A 15785-nucleotide genomic window follows, 5' to 3' on the forward strand; every position below is an offset into this window, starting at 1 on the left:
GATTGTGTCCGAGCGTTAACTCTGCCTGTTTGCTGTACTCCAGCCTCACAGGGAAAAGCTGACCGCAAGCCCAGTGGACTTCACAATTACACCTGAGACGTTACAGAATGTGAAAGAGGTAAGCACTTACTGTATTATTTCCTTCATTCTTTTTTCGGAGGTTAAAAACTGTCTCCAGATATCGCCTTAAAGGGAATTGTCATCCAATTATTAGTAGAAAGTTTGCAAATTCTCTGCACATTTAAACTGGTGCACTGAGGCAGCTCTTCAGACTGCTCAGACTGATAGGTTGCTCATTACAAAAAACTCTTAATAGGATTGATTATGGTTTTGTAAATACAGCCAGTTATTACACATAAGGATGTTTTTATTTTTTGGGGGGGGGGTTTGAGAAAAGTGACCTAAAACATCAGACAAAACTTAAACACATTTTCTTAAAAACCGCATTGAAGAAATCCAAAATGTGAACAATTATTATTTAGAAGAGAAATAAAAGGTAAAAAAACCAAAACAAACCCAAACAATGCATTTCTTCAGTCTACGGCAGCTGGTAACTAATTTAGGCTGATGAGGTTGTTGGAATAAAGTTGATTTTAGTGACTTTTACACACACTCCATGAAAAATGACCAACTTGGGTCATCGTGTGCCAGTGTTACACATGGTCGACCCGTTTTTTATCTGGCGTGCCCTCGCAGAAGGAAATCCTGGTAACATGACCGTGTGGGGTCTTCAGCAACTTAACAAATAGAGGTTCCCAAACTCCACCATTACGGTCCAGGTTTTAAGGATATCCATGCTTGAGCACAGGTGACTTAATTAGTACCTCAGTCAATTTGATTTAACCTTCTGGGCTCAAGCATGGATATCCTTAAAACAGGGACTGTAATGGGGGAGTTTCGGAACCTCTGCTATAATGCATTACCCAGACATCCAAGTTCTTGTCTGACTCCTAGCCGCAAACCAGACCCTGTGTAATTATAGTATTGATATTCCTTAAAGTACATCAGAATATATTGTGGTAGCTGTATAACTATATTTATATTCTCTGTTAGAGGCAGGAAGTGCCTCTGTGTGATAGGAAGACGACAGATTTGGTCATCTTTATCTGTCATACAGTGTCTCAGGTTATAGTGCCTGCATTCATTAACACGCTCCTAAAGACTAAGGTCAAATCGCAGAACCACCCCCCCCCCCCCCCCCCCCCCCAATTATTATTTCCTATTCTGTTTAACCTTTTACACGGCTCATCCAGGAGTGTAGATGACAAAGGGGTCATGTTTACGCCTTTTGGATTTGGTTAAAGATCTCAGGTTTTAGCCTGATCTCTGCTGCCGATACACGGGAAGCAGGAGGTAGATCCCGATGCTGCCATAATGCTCATATTGGGGGCGGCTACATTTGTTTTGCAGAGGGCCTCCCTGCCGAGGTTTCTCATCAGAGGTCACCTAGACTCCACCAACTGTCTCATCACTCAGCCTCTGACAGGGGAGCTGGTCGTCGAGACCTCAGAAGTTGCCATCAAAAGCATTGAGCTGCAGTTGGTACGAGTGGAGACGTGTGGTAAGTTTGTCGTTCTGTTCTCTCGTTCCCCCTCAACCCCCCGGCTGATGTGAAATACCGATCGGGCATCGACATCTCCTAACATTGGGCAGGGCAAAGAGGGGAAAACACTTTCTTTACTAAAGCTGTAGTGTAAACACTTTCAGCAGCGTTTATGGAGAATATTGCCGGAGGTCATTGACTGCGCAAAGCGTGATTTGCACTTCGGAAAACACCAGCTGTGGTCCCACCATGGGCCTAGGTTTTGTCCAAGGATGACTACATTTCCGCCAGTGCGTATTGGCTTTGCATTCACTTCTATGGGAACCTATTTTGCACCCACAGGTTGTATGTCGGTAGAGAAGCACATTCAAAGCAATGTAATAAAAACCACCACACGCACAAAAGTACCAAACCTAATAAAGCCAGTCCTGTTGTCTCCTCGCTCTCATGACTTATTTTAACAATGAAATGACCAGTGTTTGGAAGTTGGCTGAATCTAGAGCCTTTGCCGCTCTCCGTACAGTGGGCTGCGTCTATAGCTAGTGGAGGTGTCTTCTGAGCGAGTAGGCATAAACCTTCATGGGCATTGGGTGACCTGTTCTGGAGCCGTGGTGGCATTTTATGGTGGGTGCCTAGTAAATTAGGGTCATTGTGTGCTTTGTGCATAGGTGGCCTGGCTCTCCAGTAAAAGACTGTGGTTAGCCAGGCATGCAGAGATTTGTAGTTCATCTGCAGCTGGAGTCACAGGTTGTCTTTGTGACTAAAGTCCTATATGTAATGCTGTTGTGTTTGTGCCCTAAGGTTGTGCGGAAGGCTATGCCAGAGATGCCACTGAAATCCAAAATATCCAGATAGCGGAGGGAGACGTGTGCCGAGGTCTCCCTATACCCATCTACATGGTATTTCCCAGATTGTTTACCTGCCCAACCCTGGAAACTACCAACTTCAAAATAGGTAACCTCTGCTGCCTTCCTCTTGTGCTGGGTGTGATTGGTGGGGGTAAGACAATGGGTCTGGTGCATTGATGTGGGCTCAGGCACTGTCCTCAGACCACGGTTGGGGAGGGAGAGTCTTGCTGTGATCTCTATGGTGTGATGATTTTACTTGATCTGACCGAGCACCAATGTTTTCTATTCCTGGCAGAGTTTGAGATGAATGTTGTGGTTATTCTTCAAGATGACCATCTCATCACGGAGAACTTCCCGCTGCAGCTGTGTCGGATGTGACATCGGAGCCAGAGTTGTGTTGTCCATCAGTTGTAAGTGGATATTTACAGAGAGATCGCTCCGTGATTGAGGCTGAATGCTGCCACCACCCGCCCCCCAAAATACCTCCTGAAACGTGGACTTACACCATGTTTTGTAAAGAAAACTAAACTAAGCACTTATTCTACAGACCAGGAAGTGTGCAGTAATGTAAACATTTCCCTTAGTTTTCCCACTGACTTATACACCTTATTACCAACCATACAGAACAATCTGATCTCTCCTCTGATTCCATTCTGCCCTGCTACTGACTGAAGATGAATCTCTATTGTACAAAGGTAATCTCTGGACATTGAACCATCTTGAAGGCCCAGGAGTGGTGCACTCTCTAATTTAGGGGCTTCCACTGGTAAATGTATGATGGGTGTAGAGAGAATGGGGTGTGCCCAGGCTGAGACTCATTTCACCTTACAAGATCTCACCCAGACCCATAGCTCTGGCCAGTGACACATGGCTGTGGTGCACTGCTGCAGAAAACCTCCATCCTGACATAACAGGTGCTTTGTGTAGCCAAACATTGCAGCCAGTATACATCACTGTAACCTGCAAGAAAAGTAATGTACCTTGGCTTATACGGGCTACACAAATATACATGGAAATGAAGTCTATATAAAGCTTTGTGAGTAATAAGTGCCATTTTTGTAACATGTCAGCTGTGAGTGATTGTAATCTGCCTTACAGTGCGGTGAGGTATAGGAGTCCCCCAGTGTAGGAACAGTATTTCAGATGAAGGGACAGAGTTGGGAAATGCTGGAGCCATGTATCACACGGACACCGTCTCTCACCAGGGTTAGGTGACTCGCTCCCACTAAGCAGGTTACAGAGGAGAGAAATGCTGGAGCTGTATATCTCACGGGCACCGTCTCTCACCAGGGTTAGGTGACTCGTTCCCGCTAAGCAGGTTACAGAGGAGAGAAATGCTGGAGCTGTATATCTCACGGGCACCGTCTCTCACCAGGGTTAGGTGACTCGTTCCCGCTAAGCAGGTTACAGAGGAGGGAAATGCTGGAGCTATATATCACACGGGCACAGTCTCTCACCAGGGTTAGGTGACTCGCTCCCACTAAGCAGGTTCCAGAGGAGGGAAATGCTGGAGCTATATATCACACGGAAACTGTCTCTCACCAGGGTCAGGTGACTCGCTCCCACTAAGCAGGTTACAGAGGAGAGAAATGCTGGAGCTGTACATCACACGGACACTGTCTCTCACCAGGGTCAGGTGACTCGCTCCCACTAAGCAGGTTCCAGAGAAGGGAAATGCTGGAGCTATACATCACATTGACACTCACCAGGGTCAGGTGACTCGCTCCCACTAAGCAGGTTCCAGAGGAGGGAAATGCTGGAGCTATACATCACATTGACACTCACCAGGGTTAGGTGACTCGTTCCCGCTAAGCAGGTTAGAGGGGAGCAGCCTGTGGGAGGAATATATTGTGCAGTAAGAAAAAGGATTGGATCATTTTGTAATGGAAAATAGTCCTGGACGCCATGTTTACTGTTTATTTCTGTATATACTTGTAGATACACAGCAGACCAGGACTTTAATAGAAAGCTGCAACACATTATTTTTCCTTTTAATCCTATTTGGCACTTGGCATACGGTTCTATTATAAATACATTTCATTGTTGGCACAGCGGTGTTAGCGCATATTAGTGTTTGGGGTTAAACACGATCTTGCAAAAGGTCACGAACCTTAAAATAGGAACCGTCCATGTTACAAGATGCTGTTTGTTATTTTGTCATATTGTCTTTTAAGGACTAGTGTTTTCATATATCAATAAAAGCACTTAGAAATCCTAAGCAGGCCCATACTATTTTTAGTCTTATATATATTTTATAATTTCTCTTCTAAGACGTCGTATATGTGATATATTGTCCGTAAACTAGCATTGAGGTTGATGTAGCAAACAGTAAAGAAGTGAGCCAGTGGAGAATCAGCTTTGAAGTAGAATTTAACAAGTACAGTCTATAAAATAGGTAAGGAGCTCATTGGTTGCTATGGGCAACTTCTCCACACTTTTCACTGCTTGATACATAGACCCATTGTTCGTTATGTTTCACAATATAAATATGGCTGAACCAATATTCCTGAGCATGAGCTAGATATAACCCTTCTCCGAGTATCACAATGCAATATAAAATATTTCACTTTAGTTATACAGAACACAAAAATACAGAAAGTCGGGATCCAAGGCGATCAGAATCCCGACAGGGTTAACATATCAACATTCCTCTGTCCTCCTCTCCCTTAGTGCCTGACCCTATCCCTCCCCCTAGTGCCTAACCTTCCCCCCACCCCACTACTTACCATCGGGCTGCCGGTGCCAGGATTATGACCTTCGTCAGTAGTCTAGCGCCGGTAATGTAAGTAACCTCCGGGATGCCAAACACATACAAACACCATATACTCAGTTGTCCACCAGTATAAAATTAGTTGTTTTCATAAAGTAAAGTCCAATCTGTGTGTGGTGGGGATAATATGGATGCATTGCTGGTCACTAGGAAGTTATGATCATTGTTCCCATTGTAAGCGTCTCATCATCATCGTTATTCTTATATTTGGGGAAATGTATCAATCCTTAGAGAGAGAAGGTGGAGAAGTTGCCCAAAATAACTAATCCGCTTGGTCAAAAGAAGATTTTGCAGAGAAGTTTTTCCCAAATAGTCAAGTGACAATATTTGCAGGCTTCCACCCTTTGCCCAATTGCTCCTCTTACTCCATGGGGGTCTCCTGTCCTTCCTCACAGCCCCTCAACTGCTGCCCTGGTCACGCTCCTCACCTGCCATTATTCTTAGTGATTGGTGGTGACCTATGTATTATAATTGTATTTATTCCCTCATGTACATGGGACATCTGAGATGCTGGTTCTGTTGTACAAAAGAACATGAGAAAGAAGGAAAGTGACTATTTTGATGAAGTATTTCTCCGTGTGCTTCATACACCACAATATGTGCAATGAGAGAAATGACCACTATGTTGGCTGTAGTAGGTGCCTATGGTTTTACCACATCACGGGAGCCTGCCGGACGTGAACCTGAGGTCAGAACAGAGCTGTGATTGTTACCCCTTGCTAATAGGGTATGGAGTACAGCAATGGCCCTTTGGTAGAAACTGGACCACAGAATGTACTTTCAGTGGAACACCTTGTAGGAGCTCAGGAAGTTGTGGTACTAAGATTTTCTACCCATGCAGTAGGAATATTCCGATGTACAATAGGGATGCTTGCCATCATTTTCCCTTATTCACATGGGTAATATCTAAACGGTAAACAAGACAAATCCACCAGTATTTTAGGGGAAAAACTAGTAGCAGAGGGTAGGGCTGTGTAGTGACCTTAGTCCTGAACCGTGGTACTGTACATCACGACCTATCTGACTTTCAGGCTGGTTTTGCCTTTGTGAAAACAATATTGCAGAAAATCAGTGATTTTACCAAATCGATGGTCAACATGGACCAGAATCTCTAAGGAATATTTCCTGTTCCTTGTAGAGTTCAATCTAAATAGGATTCAGGTTGTGCTGAAAAAATGGCCATTGAGGCTATGTGGCTGTAGTAATGTTGCCACCATGAGTTCATCACACCCCCCGTTCCGTGCAGAGGTTCTGTACGGTGGAGATTGCAGTGCGCTGGGAATGTCTCAGTTCTCCATCTTACTGGTATTTGCTGTGTGACTTGAGTTCCTGGCCCTTTTCTAATATATAGTAAGGCTTCCCCAGCTGGTACAGCTTGTTCTGGAGGCATGTAAGAGTAGATACACCAAGGGCTCCCCATCTGCACATACAATTCTTTTGATTTGTTATATAAAGTGTGTGAGAGGATGAGCTACATCTGCCACTTGAATGGGAGTGGGTTTAGGTTTCTCTTACAGTCACTAAACCTGCGGTTACAGACCAGTCCTACTGGGGCTACCATCAGTGAGATGGGCACAAACTGGTAATTGGGCACCAGCTGTAGGAGTAGATCTGCTGACACCACCAGACTCCTTCACAGGCAACTGGAACAGTTTACGTCTTGAGTGGTGGGGGGGTAGCTACTGCAGAACCTCTTGCTGGGGACTGTAGTTGGTTCCTCATCGCTGCTTACTTAGTATTATTACTGTAGGGTAGGAGGCAGAGCTTGGGGCTTTATGCTTGGTGGTATGAAAGATACACATTGCAGCAAATACACTTGTTCATTTTCACACCACTTAAACCATGTGAGATATGAAACTGTTCGAAACGTGGAAACTCCTATTTCATTTTGCCATTGGCAGTACCAAGGTGGTCATAGACTGCCCATGGTATTCTATTAATAGAATGAGGCCTGGTGGCTCAGGATGTGTTTATTTGAGATAGCATTGGAAGATGATCTTGGGCAATAAGTATTTAAAAATATTTTCTCCTTCATCCAGTAGGGGACACTGGAGCTTCATGACAGTGGGGTATAGACGGTGGGTTGAGTTGAGCCTGGCACTTTAAAAATCTACAAGTGTGACTGGCTCCTCCCCCTCTATGCCCCATCAACCCCAGTTTTTAGAATGTGCCCGAGTAGAGCCGGTGCACAGGGGCTGTCTCCAGCCCTTATATTAATTTTATATAGAAAAGTGAATCAAAGTCACAAGAGGACAGGCAGACTGTTAGCTGTGACAGTCTGCCTGCATCGTGGGAGCCGCCAGAGAGAGGACCACACGGCTACTGCAGCCTGTGTCCGGTCACCCTATGGAGGGGAGGCTGCTTTAGGCAGTTAGGAGTCATCAGACTCAGCGGGGCCCGCCACAGCTACCACTGGCTTGTGTCCGGGTCCCCGCTCTCCCCTCACTGCCCAGCGCTCTGGCCGCAGCAGCCCGGTGAGTAGCACACCTCTCCTGACTAGCAGGAGAGGTGAAAATAACTGCTGGGTCTGAAACGCGCGGCTGTCAGCCCCCGCTGTCAGTTGCCACGCTGGTGTTGTGATAGAACACCGGCGCTGGCTGTTAGGTAGGCGCGCTCACAGCGGTCCTGCCTCTGCGTGCCGGTGCTTGTGTAAAAGGCACCGGCACGGTTATCACTGGCGGCGGTCGTGCCGCTGGCCCCCGCTGTCAGTGCGGGGACAGAGAGTAACGTCCCACTGTATAAGTGTATGCCGCGCGCATACAAAGCGGCGGCCATTAGGAGGAGGAGCTTATGGGTCCCTCCTCCTCTTCCTCCTTCACTGCCTGGGCTAGTTTGGCGCGCTCTGAACGGGAGTGGCGCCTCAGACTGCAGGCACTGAGCGGAGGGGGAGAGGAGCAGATCAAAGACTGAGAGCATCTACAGGGGGTCTGTAAATACAGAGGGTGGTTTTAACTACTTTCTGGTCCTATTGATTGCTCCTCCCTTATATGCCTGTCTGCCCCTGTTACTGAGTTGCATTATTCTTGAAATTCTGCTCCTCCTATACTGCTCTGCATGCAATTTGAGTAGCATTATTATTGAAATTCTGCTCCTCCCTTATTGCTCTGTCTGCTCCCATACTTGAGTAGCATTATTATTGTAATTCTGCTTCTCCCTATACTTCTTCTGCATTCCTGAATTGTATGTGGTGCTTGTCTGTGAGTACATGATGACATCCAGGACAGAAAAAACTGCATCACAAAAGCTGTTTGCCTGCACTAAGTGCAGGAAGAAGTTTACCCATGCTCGCTCCGAAGGGTCTTCCCTGTGCGAGACATGTGAAGCAGACAGTGCTAACACGCAGTCTGTCACTCCCTCCTTCATAAATAGTTTGGCCGGGGTCATGGCGGACCTTTCTTCTGAATTAGCCGCTTCCCGTAGGGAACGGGAGTCTGCCAGAGATCTACCTGGCACATCTCACCCTTCTTTTCTAGCAGAACCAGCGTGGGCTCAGAATTTAGTCCGCTCGGTGAATAGCCTTGCTCAAGCGATGGGTTCTGCGTCTAAAGCTCCTGAAGCTACGGTAAGTCGCTCATCTAAAAAGAGGACTCTTCCGGCGGTTCTCCAGTCGGATGAGGATTCGGCAGCGGATCACTCATCTCAGGAGGAAGGGGAGATGCTGGACGAATCAGACGTAGAGACTTACTCACAAGAACCTGAGGCATTGCAAGGTATTGACGCACTCATTCTAGCGGTAAGGGAAGTTCTAACGATTCTGGAGCTTCCTGGCCAGAAATCTTAAGAAGACTCCTTATTTGCCAGGTCACAGAAGATGGCCGTCACATTCCCTGTTTCTCTCCAGTTGGATGAACAGATGACGGCAGCCTGGCAGAATCCGGACCGTAAATTCCAGATTCCTAAGCGTTTCTTCTCTCTTTACCTATTTCCTGCGGAAAATAGGAAGAGGTGGGAGACCCCGCCACCTGTGGATTCTTCGGTTTCTCGGTTGTCAAAGAAGACCACGTTACCTGTTCCAGGAGCTACTACATTGAAGGAAACCTCAGAGCGGAGATTAGAAACCACTTTGAAATCCATTTATACGGCCGCAGGTGCACTTCTCCGGCCGGCCTTGGTAGGATCTTGGGTCAACAAGGCTGTGGAAAAGTGGGCGGAACAATTGACTGAGGGTCTTAGATCCAGCACTCCGCGGGCAGATCTGATTACCTTGGCAGAACATATTCAGGAGTCTGCTGTATACTTAGGAGACGCCTCCAGAGATATCGGCCAGGTAGGCGCTAGGATTTCTGCTTCGGCGGTCTCTGCTCGCCGGGCACTTTGGCTTCGTGCCTGGCAAGCGGATGCGGAGTCAAAAAGAGCAGTGGAAGCTCTTCCTTTCACAGGCGATATTTTATTTGGTCCAGAGCTGGACAAATGGATCTCGCTGGCCACTGGAGGTAAGAGTACTTTTCTACCTTCATCAGCACCTCCTCAAGCGTCGCTCGTTTAGGGGACCTTCCTTTCGAGCATCGGCAAGATTTCAGGGACGATCGCGAGGTTCGTCTTCAGCGGGGCGAGGAGGCCGTACTAGAGGACGTCAAACAAATATTGGCCGCCGTCCAGATCCCAAGCCAGCAGACAAGCCTGTGGCATGACGGGCTCCCATCCCATCTCGGAAATCCGAAGGTGGGGGCACGCCTCCAGCGTTTCTCGGAGGTTTGGAGACGGACTTCTCCAGACACTTGGGTTCGAAATCTGGTATCTCAGGGGTACAAGATCGAGTTCGCTTTCACTCCTCCTCGGCGTTATTTTACAACAGGTTTGCCCGTCGATCCCTTGAAGCAACTAATTTTGCGTCAAGCGATCGAGAAACTTTTGCTGGCCGAGGTCCTTGTGGCGGTTCCCACTGCACAAAGGCAACAAGGGTTTTACTCAAACCTTTTTGTGGTTCCGAAACCAGATGGGTCAGTCAGACCCATTCTGAATCTGAAATCATTGAACCAGTATCTTTCATTTCACAGGTTCAAGATGGAATCTCTCCATTCTGTCATTGCGGGACTAGAGGCAGAAGAGTTTCTGGTGTCGATAGATATCAAGGACGCCTATCTGCATGTCCCAATTTGGGTTCCTCACCAGGCTTTCCTCAGATTTGCCATCAGGGAAGTTCATTTCCAGTTTCAGGCCCTGCCATTCGGTCTCTCGTCAGCTCCCAGGGTATTCACCAAAGTGATGGCCGTCATGGTGTCTCACTTGCGCTCTCGGGGGGTGACGATAGTTCCGTACCTAGACTATTTACTCATCAAGGCTCCGACGGCAGAAGTCCTTTTACACCAAGTGTCCCTTACACATCAGATTCTCATTCAACATGGATGGATTGTGAACTTCCAGAAGTCTCAGTTGATGCCGTCCCAGAGACTTCAGTTCCTAGGAATGATTCTAGACACTGTTCTGCTTCGTATATTCTTGCCAAGGGACAAGGCCATAGCCATACAGGAGCTGGTTCGTCTAGTGCTCAGACCCAGGAAAGTATCTGTGCATCTTTGCATCCGTCTCCTGGGGAAAATGGTGGCTTCCTTCGAGGCCATCCAATTCGGCAGATTTCACTCCAGAATATTTCAACTGGATCTTCTGTCTCAGTGGTCCGGGTCCCACCTACAGATGCATCGGCTGGTGCATCTGTCTCCCCGGACCCGCATATCCTTGCTCTGGTGGCTTCGGACGGAGCATCTGTTAGCGGGTCGCCGCTTCGGAATTTGGAATTGGACCTTGGTCACCACGGACGCCAGCCTCCGCGGATGGGGAGCGGTGGTTCTGGACAATCACTTCCAGGGGCTTTGGTCGCAGCAGGAGTCCCTATTACCAATCAATGTTCTCGAACTGCGGGCAGTCTACAGAGCTTTGATACAGGCTGCTCCTCTGTTACGAGGACTTCCGGTTCGGATACAATCCGACAACGCCACGGCAGTGGCATACATAAATCGCCAAGGGGGAACCCGCAGTCGGATGGCAATGAGAGAAGCCAGTCGCATCCTTCTGTGGGCAGAAAGACACGTAGAGGTCATTTCCGCAGTGTTTACTCCGGGGGTCGACAACTGGGAAGCGGACTACCTCAGTCGTCAGGATCTTCATCCCGGGGAGTGGTCCCTTCATCCCGAGGTCTTTCATCAACTGGTTTGCAGATGGGGGAAGCCACAGATAGACCTGATGGCATCTCGGATAAATCATCAACTACCCCTTTACTGCTCCAGGACCATGGATCCGGCAGCGGTGGGAGCGGATGCTTTACTGATCCCTTGGCCGTACAGCCTTGTGTACCTGTTCCCACCGTTTCCGCTCCTCCCTCGGATTCTCAAGCGGATCAAACGAGAGTCGTCCACCGTCATCCTAGTGGCTCCGGATTGGCCTCGTCGGGTTTGGTACTCCGATCTTTTATTCCTTCTGGCAGACGAACCTTGGCCTCTTCCGCTACGATCGGACCTTCTACAACAGGGTCCATGTGTGTAACCGGATTTACGGCGGCTTCGTTTAACGGCGTGGCTATTGAGACCGCCATCCTAAGAAGCCATGGAGTTCCTAGGTCGGTCATTCCTACCATGCTTAGGGCTAGAAAACCGGTAACATCAGTGCATTATCATCGCATTTGGAGGGCTTATATCTCCTGGTGTGAAGGTCGTGGATCCTCCACTTCCTCTTTTCATTTACCACGTCTTCTTCTTTTTCTTCAAAAAGGCCTCGATGCGGGGTTACGCTTGGGATCGCTTAAAGTGCAGATTTCTGCTCTTTCTATTTTTTTCCAGCGTCGCCTAGCTCTGATTCCGGAGGTTCAGACCTTTTTCAAGGGGTTCTTAGAATTCAGCCCCCCTTTGTGCCACCCACGGCTCCTTGGGACCTGAATCTTGTTTTATCTTTTCTTCAGTCATCCACCTTTGAGCCTTTGCAGGAGGTGGAATTGAAGTATTTGACTTGGAAGATGATCCTTTTATTGGCCCTGGCTTCGGCCAGACGTGTGTCTGAACTTGGAGCCTTGTCCTGCCGTTCCCCTTACTTGATTTTTCACAAAGATCGGGCGGAACTTCGTACCCGGCCTTCCTTTTTGCCCAAGGTGGTCTCGGGTTTTCATCTGAATCAGCCGATTGTAGTGCCAGCGTTGTCGGACTCTTCTGGGGATTCTCACTCCTTGGATGTGGTTCGGGCACTTCGCATTTATGTGTCCCGTACTGAGGGGCTACGTAAATCAGAGGCTCTATTCGTCCTTTATGATGCTAATCGGCGTGGCTGGCCTGCGTCTAAACAAACTTTGGCCAGGTGGATTCGTCTGACTATTCGTCAGGCATATGTTGCTTCTGCTCGACCACCGCCGGTATCCATTTCTGCGCATTCTACGCGCTCTGTGGGTACTTCTTGGGCGGCACGTAGAGGTGTCTCGGCTTCACAGCTTTGTAGGGCAGCGACGTGGTCTTCGGTTCATACTTTTGTACGTTTCTACAGATTTGACACTTTTGCGGCTTCTGCTTCAAATTTTGGTCGTAGTGTCTTGCAGGGCGTTCAGCACTCTCCCCCCCCAGGAGGGTAGCTTTGGGACGTCCCCACTGTCATGAAGCTCCAGTGTCCCCTAGTGGATGAAGGAGAAAACAGGATTTTGGTACTTACCGTTAAATCCATTTCTCCGATTCCACAGGGGACACTGGACGCCCACCCAGTGCTTCTTGCCTGTTCTCAGTTGCTTGTTCTGCTTCAGTTCTGTTGCAGTTTTGTCTGTTTTTATTGTGTGACTGTTTATCACTGCAGCCTGCTGTGTTCTTGCAGTGTGTCAGTATGTTGGATGTTTCTTTTCCTGTTCTCCTTCTCTGTTCTTCAGTCTGTTCTCCGTCTCCTCTCGGGCTCAGTTCTTTAAAACTGGGGTTGATGGGGCATAGAGGGGGAGGAGCCAGTCACACTTGTAGATTTTTAAAGTGCCAGGCTCAACTCAACCCACCGTCTATACCCCACTGTCATGAAGCTCCAGTGTCCCCTGTGGAATCGGAGAAATGGATTTAACGGTAAGTACCAAAATCCTGTTTTTAATTTGCTGACTATGATCAGTGTCACCCTAGCAAGGACATGGACAGCAGATGAATGCCCTTGTTTCAGCAAATGTGTGTCCATGTCAATGGCACCACAGCCTTCAGTGTTTTATGTAAACCAGAAAAAAAAAATCCAACTTTGTCACATTATTAAGGTAATCTTTGTGTTCTGCAGAGGGTGAGTTGGATGGACTGGTCCCCAGGGTGTCTAATCCTTTCACTGGCATTTATACCTTAATAGGACAAACATAAGCTGAGACGGTTATTGCAGTTACCATGATGGCGCTATCTCTGCACTCGCCTATACAGACCTCGCCCCCTGCGTTATCATGCGTTTTTTTCACTTCCAGCTCATTGACTACAACACCAATTTGTACTTCAGGGTCCACAGGGTGACTTTGGGGGTATAGGTGATGCAGAGTCATCCGGGCACCTTACGCAGTAAATGTTTGTCCCACGATGCACTTGGGTCTAGCTCTATACCCCGCCCCCGGGCCAGAGGCACCTTAGTCGGGTCACTGCTACGTGGGGGGGGGGGGGGGAGAACTAGTTTAGTTTCATGTGCGAACAGTCAAGGGGACGTCTGTGATGCCGCTCCATCACCCCACCGCCGCTGAGATGCCTGTACGGATCCCTGGACTGCGGTCGCGCGCTACGGGGACTCAGGTAAGCGGTGTTGTCACCGCGATGGTGACGCGCCGAGACGCAGTCTTTTTCCCTCAGGGCTGGGGACTCCCTGGGAATGACAGCAAGTGGAGCCAGCCAGGTTGGAGCAGGCTGCAGCGTTACGGATATGCTTCAACATCCCAGGGGTTAAACGCTGGCCAGGGGAGGCTGCCTTCCCTGGTCAACAGCCCGCTCCTCCCCACTGCACAGCATGCCTTTCCATCACGGTGTGCCTGCAAGGTGGCAGCTCTCCTCCTCCGGATCCGCCCCCTCAGAGGTCTCTGGCGCCCATTTTGTCCCAGCTAAGTCGCAGATCACACGGGGTGCGGAGCCCGGGTTCCCCTACATACCTCTCCTAAAAGTGGTCAGTGTACGTAGCACTATATCCTGCCAGACACTAATGGAGCATACACACGGTCAGATTTTTCTTCAGATCTGAACGATAACTATTTAAAAAATCGTTCATATCTGAAGGAAAATCTGACAGATCTGTCAGATGAACGATGCGCGTTCCCGATGGTCAGATAACGATATCTGACATCTGATGTGTTTGCAGTCAGACTTGGACGATTCCAATAATTTTAATGCAGTCAAAAATCGTTCATCTGACAAATCTGACCGTGTGTATGCTCCATAAGTCTGTGTAGTGCCATTAAGTGCAGGTGTTGTTCTTCTGCATTGTATGTGACTCTCAGCTTCACTTTCTAAATCTGTCAGCCATTTTACTTTCCCTGTGTCTTTTTTCCCCTCACTGAGCCCTAATACAAGTGTTATCAGGGTGCAGCCTCACCGTCTGTTATTCTGTGTGGTGGGTCACATACAGTATATTGGTATCCTCTTCACCATATCTGGTAGTGAGAGTGATATGCCAAATGTGGCTCCCGTCTGGCTGTTATTTAAAAAGTGTACAGCGGAATTAAGGGTGGGAGACATGGTCCTTGAGGGATTATGTTTGAGGTGTTCTGCTTCTCCAGGTCCCTCTACACGGTCTCTGCTACTCCGCAGGAGCTCCCTTGGGCGTGCTTTGCACAAGCACTTACGGCCATTGCAGGACGTTTAGCTGTCCCTCCTGTGTTTTCCCTGCTAGGCTTCATATAGCAGCAGCTTATGCCCCCTCAGAGCCGGCTGCAGCCACGCAGGTGTTATCCCCTCCCTGGGTTAATACGATTCCCACTGCATTACCAAGTGTGGCTGAGGTGCGGCATCCAATAGTAGACCGGCTAAAAAGATTTTTGCCGTTGTTGTCTTAATATACTCTGTATGATGATGATGTTATGTCATCTGATGATGGGCTGCTCCCGGATAAATCTATCTCGCGTGTTGAGGACGCAGAGTCAGAGTCTAAATCAAAAATATATATTCCGGGTCTGATGCAAGCTGTCCGGGCAGCCTTGGTCATAGAGGGGGACGAACCTCCAGCACCTAAGTCCAAACATGCATATTTCAAGGACATAAAGGCGACCGCAGCTATATTTCCTTTGTCCGAGCAGCTGGTAGAACAACTGGAGGTGGCTTGGAAAACACCTGGAAAGCGTTACCAGCCGCAGAAGTGTCTGGCCTACGCGCACCCTTTTGCAGAGGACTATTTTACTAAATGGGAGACTTCACCTGCGGTGGATTCCCATGTAACGCGCTTGGTTAAAAGCGCAACACTCCCTATGCCTTCCATGTCATCCCTGAAGGATACTACACCCCCCCCCCCTCCCAAAAAAAATAAATAAATTTACAGGACTGAGGTAGGAGCACAGCTCTGTGTGTTATATACACTATACTAGTCCACAAATGGTCACAGTTGAATGGATACAGTAAAATGGTGGCCACTTCACTGCTCTGCACAGCTCCCCTGCTCCACCCTCCAGTAATAACGGACCACATTTCACATAAAACAATGGTGCCATAAAGTACAACAAACACCCCCC

The 15785-nt window shown here is 48.3% G+C and overlaps 1 protein-coding gene across 2 annotated transcripts in view; it reads left to right on the forward strand.

Moving 5' to 3' along the window:
* The window catches only part of VPS26C (VPS26 endosomal protein sorting factor C), an 80518-nt gene that overhangs the window by 8612 nt on the left and 56121 nt on the right, over positions 1–15785 (forward strand). Inside the window, exons 5-8 of one of the 2 annotated variants that reach the window (XM_088443154.1) lie at positions 44–118; positions 1411–1561; positions 2345–2497; positions 2687–2801. In XM_088443154.1, coding sequence (XP_088299280.1) covers positions 44–118; positions 1411–1561; positions 2345–2497; positions 2687–2769 — 462 coding nt within the window. In that variant the 3' untranslated portion in view covers positions 2770–2801. Of the gene's footprint in view, positions 1–43; positions 119–1410; positions 1562–2344; positions 2498–2686; positions 6186–15785 lie in introns of those variants that run through there. The other variant, XM_088443153.1, reaches the window with a different exon arrangement.

Source organism: Taudactylus pleione, unplaced genomic scaffold (genome assembly GCF_031769625.1).
Source record: "Taudactylus pleione unplaced genomic scaffold, aTauple2 ptg000327l, whole genome shotgun sequence".
NCBI classification, from domain to species: Eukaryota; Metazoa; Chordata; class Amphibia; order Anura; family Myobatrachidae; genus Taudactylus; species Taudactylus pleione.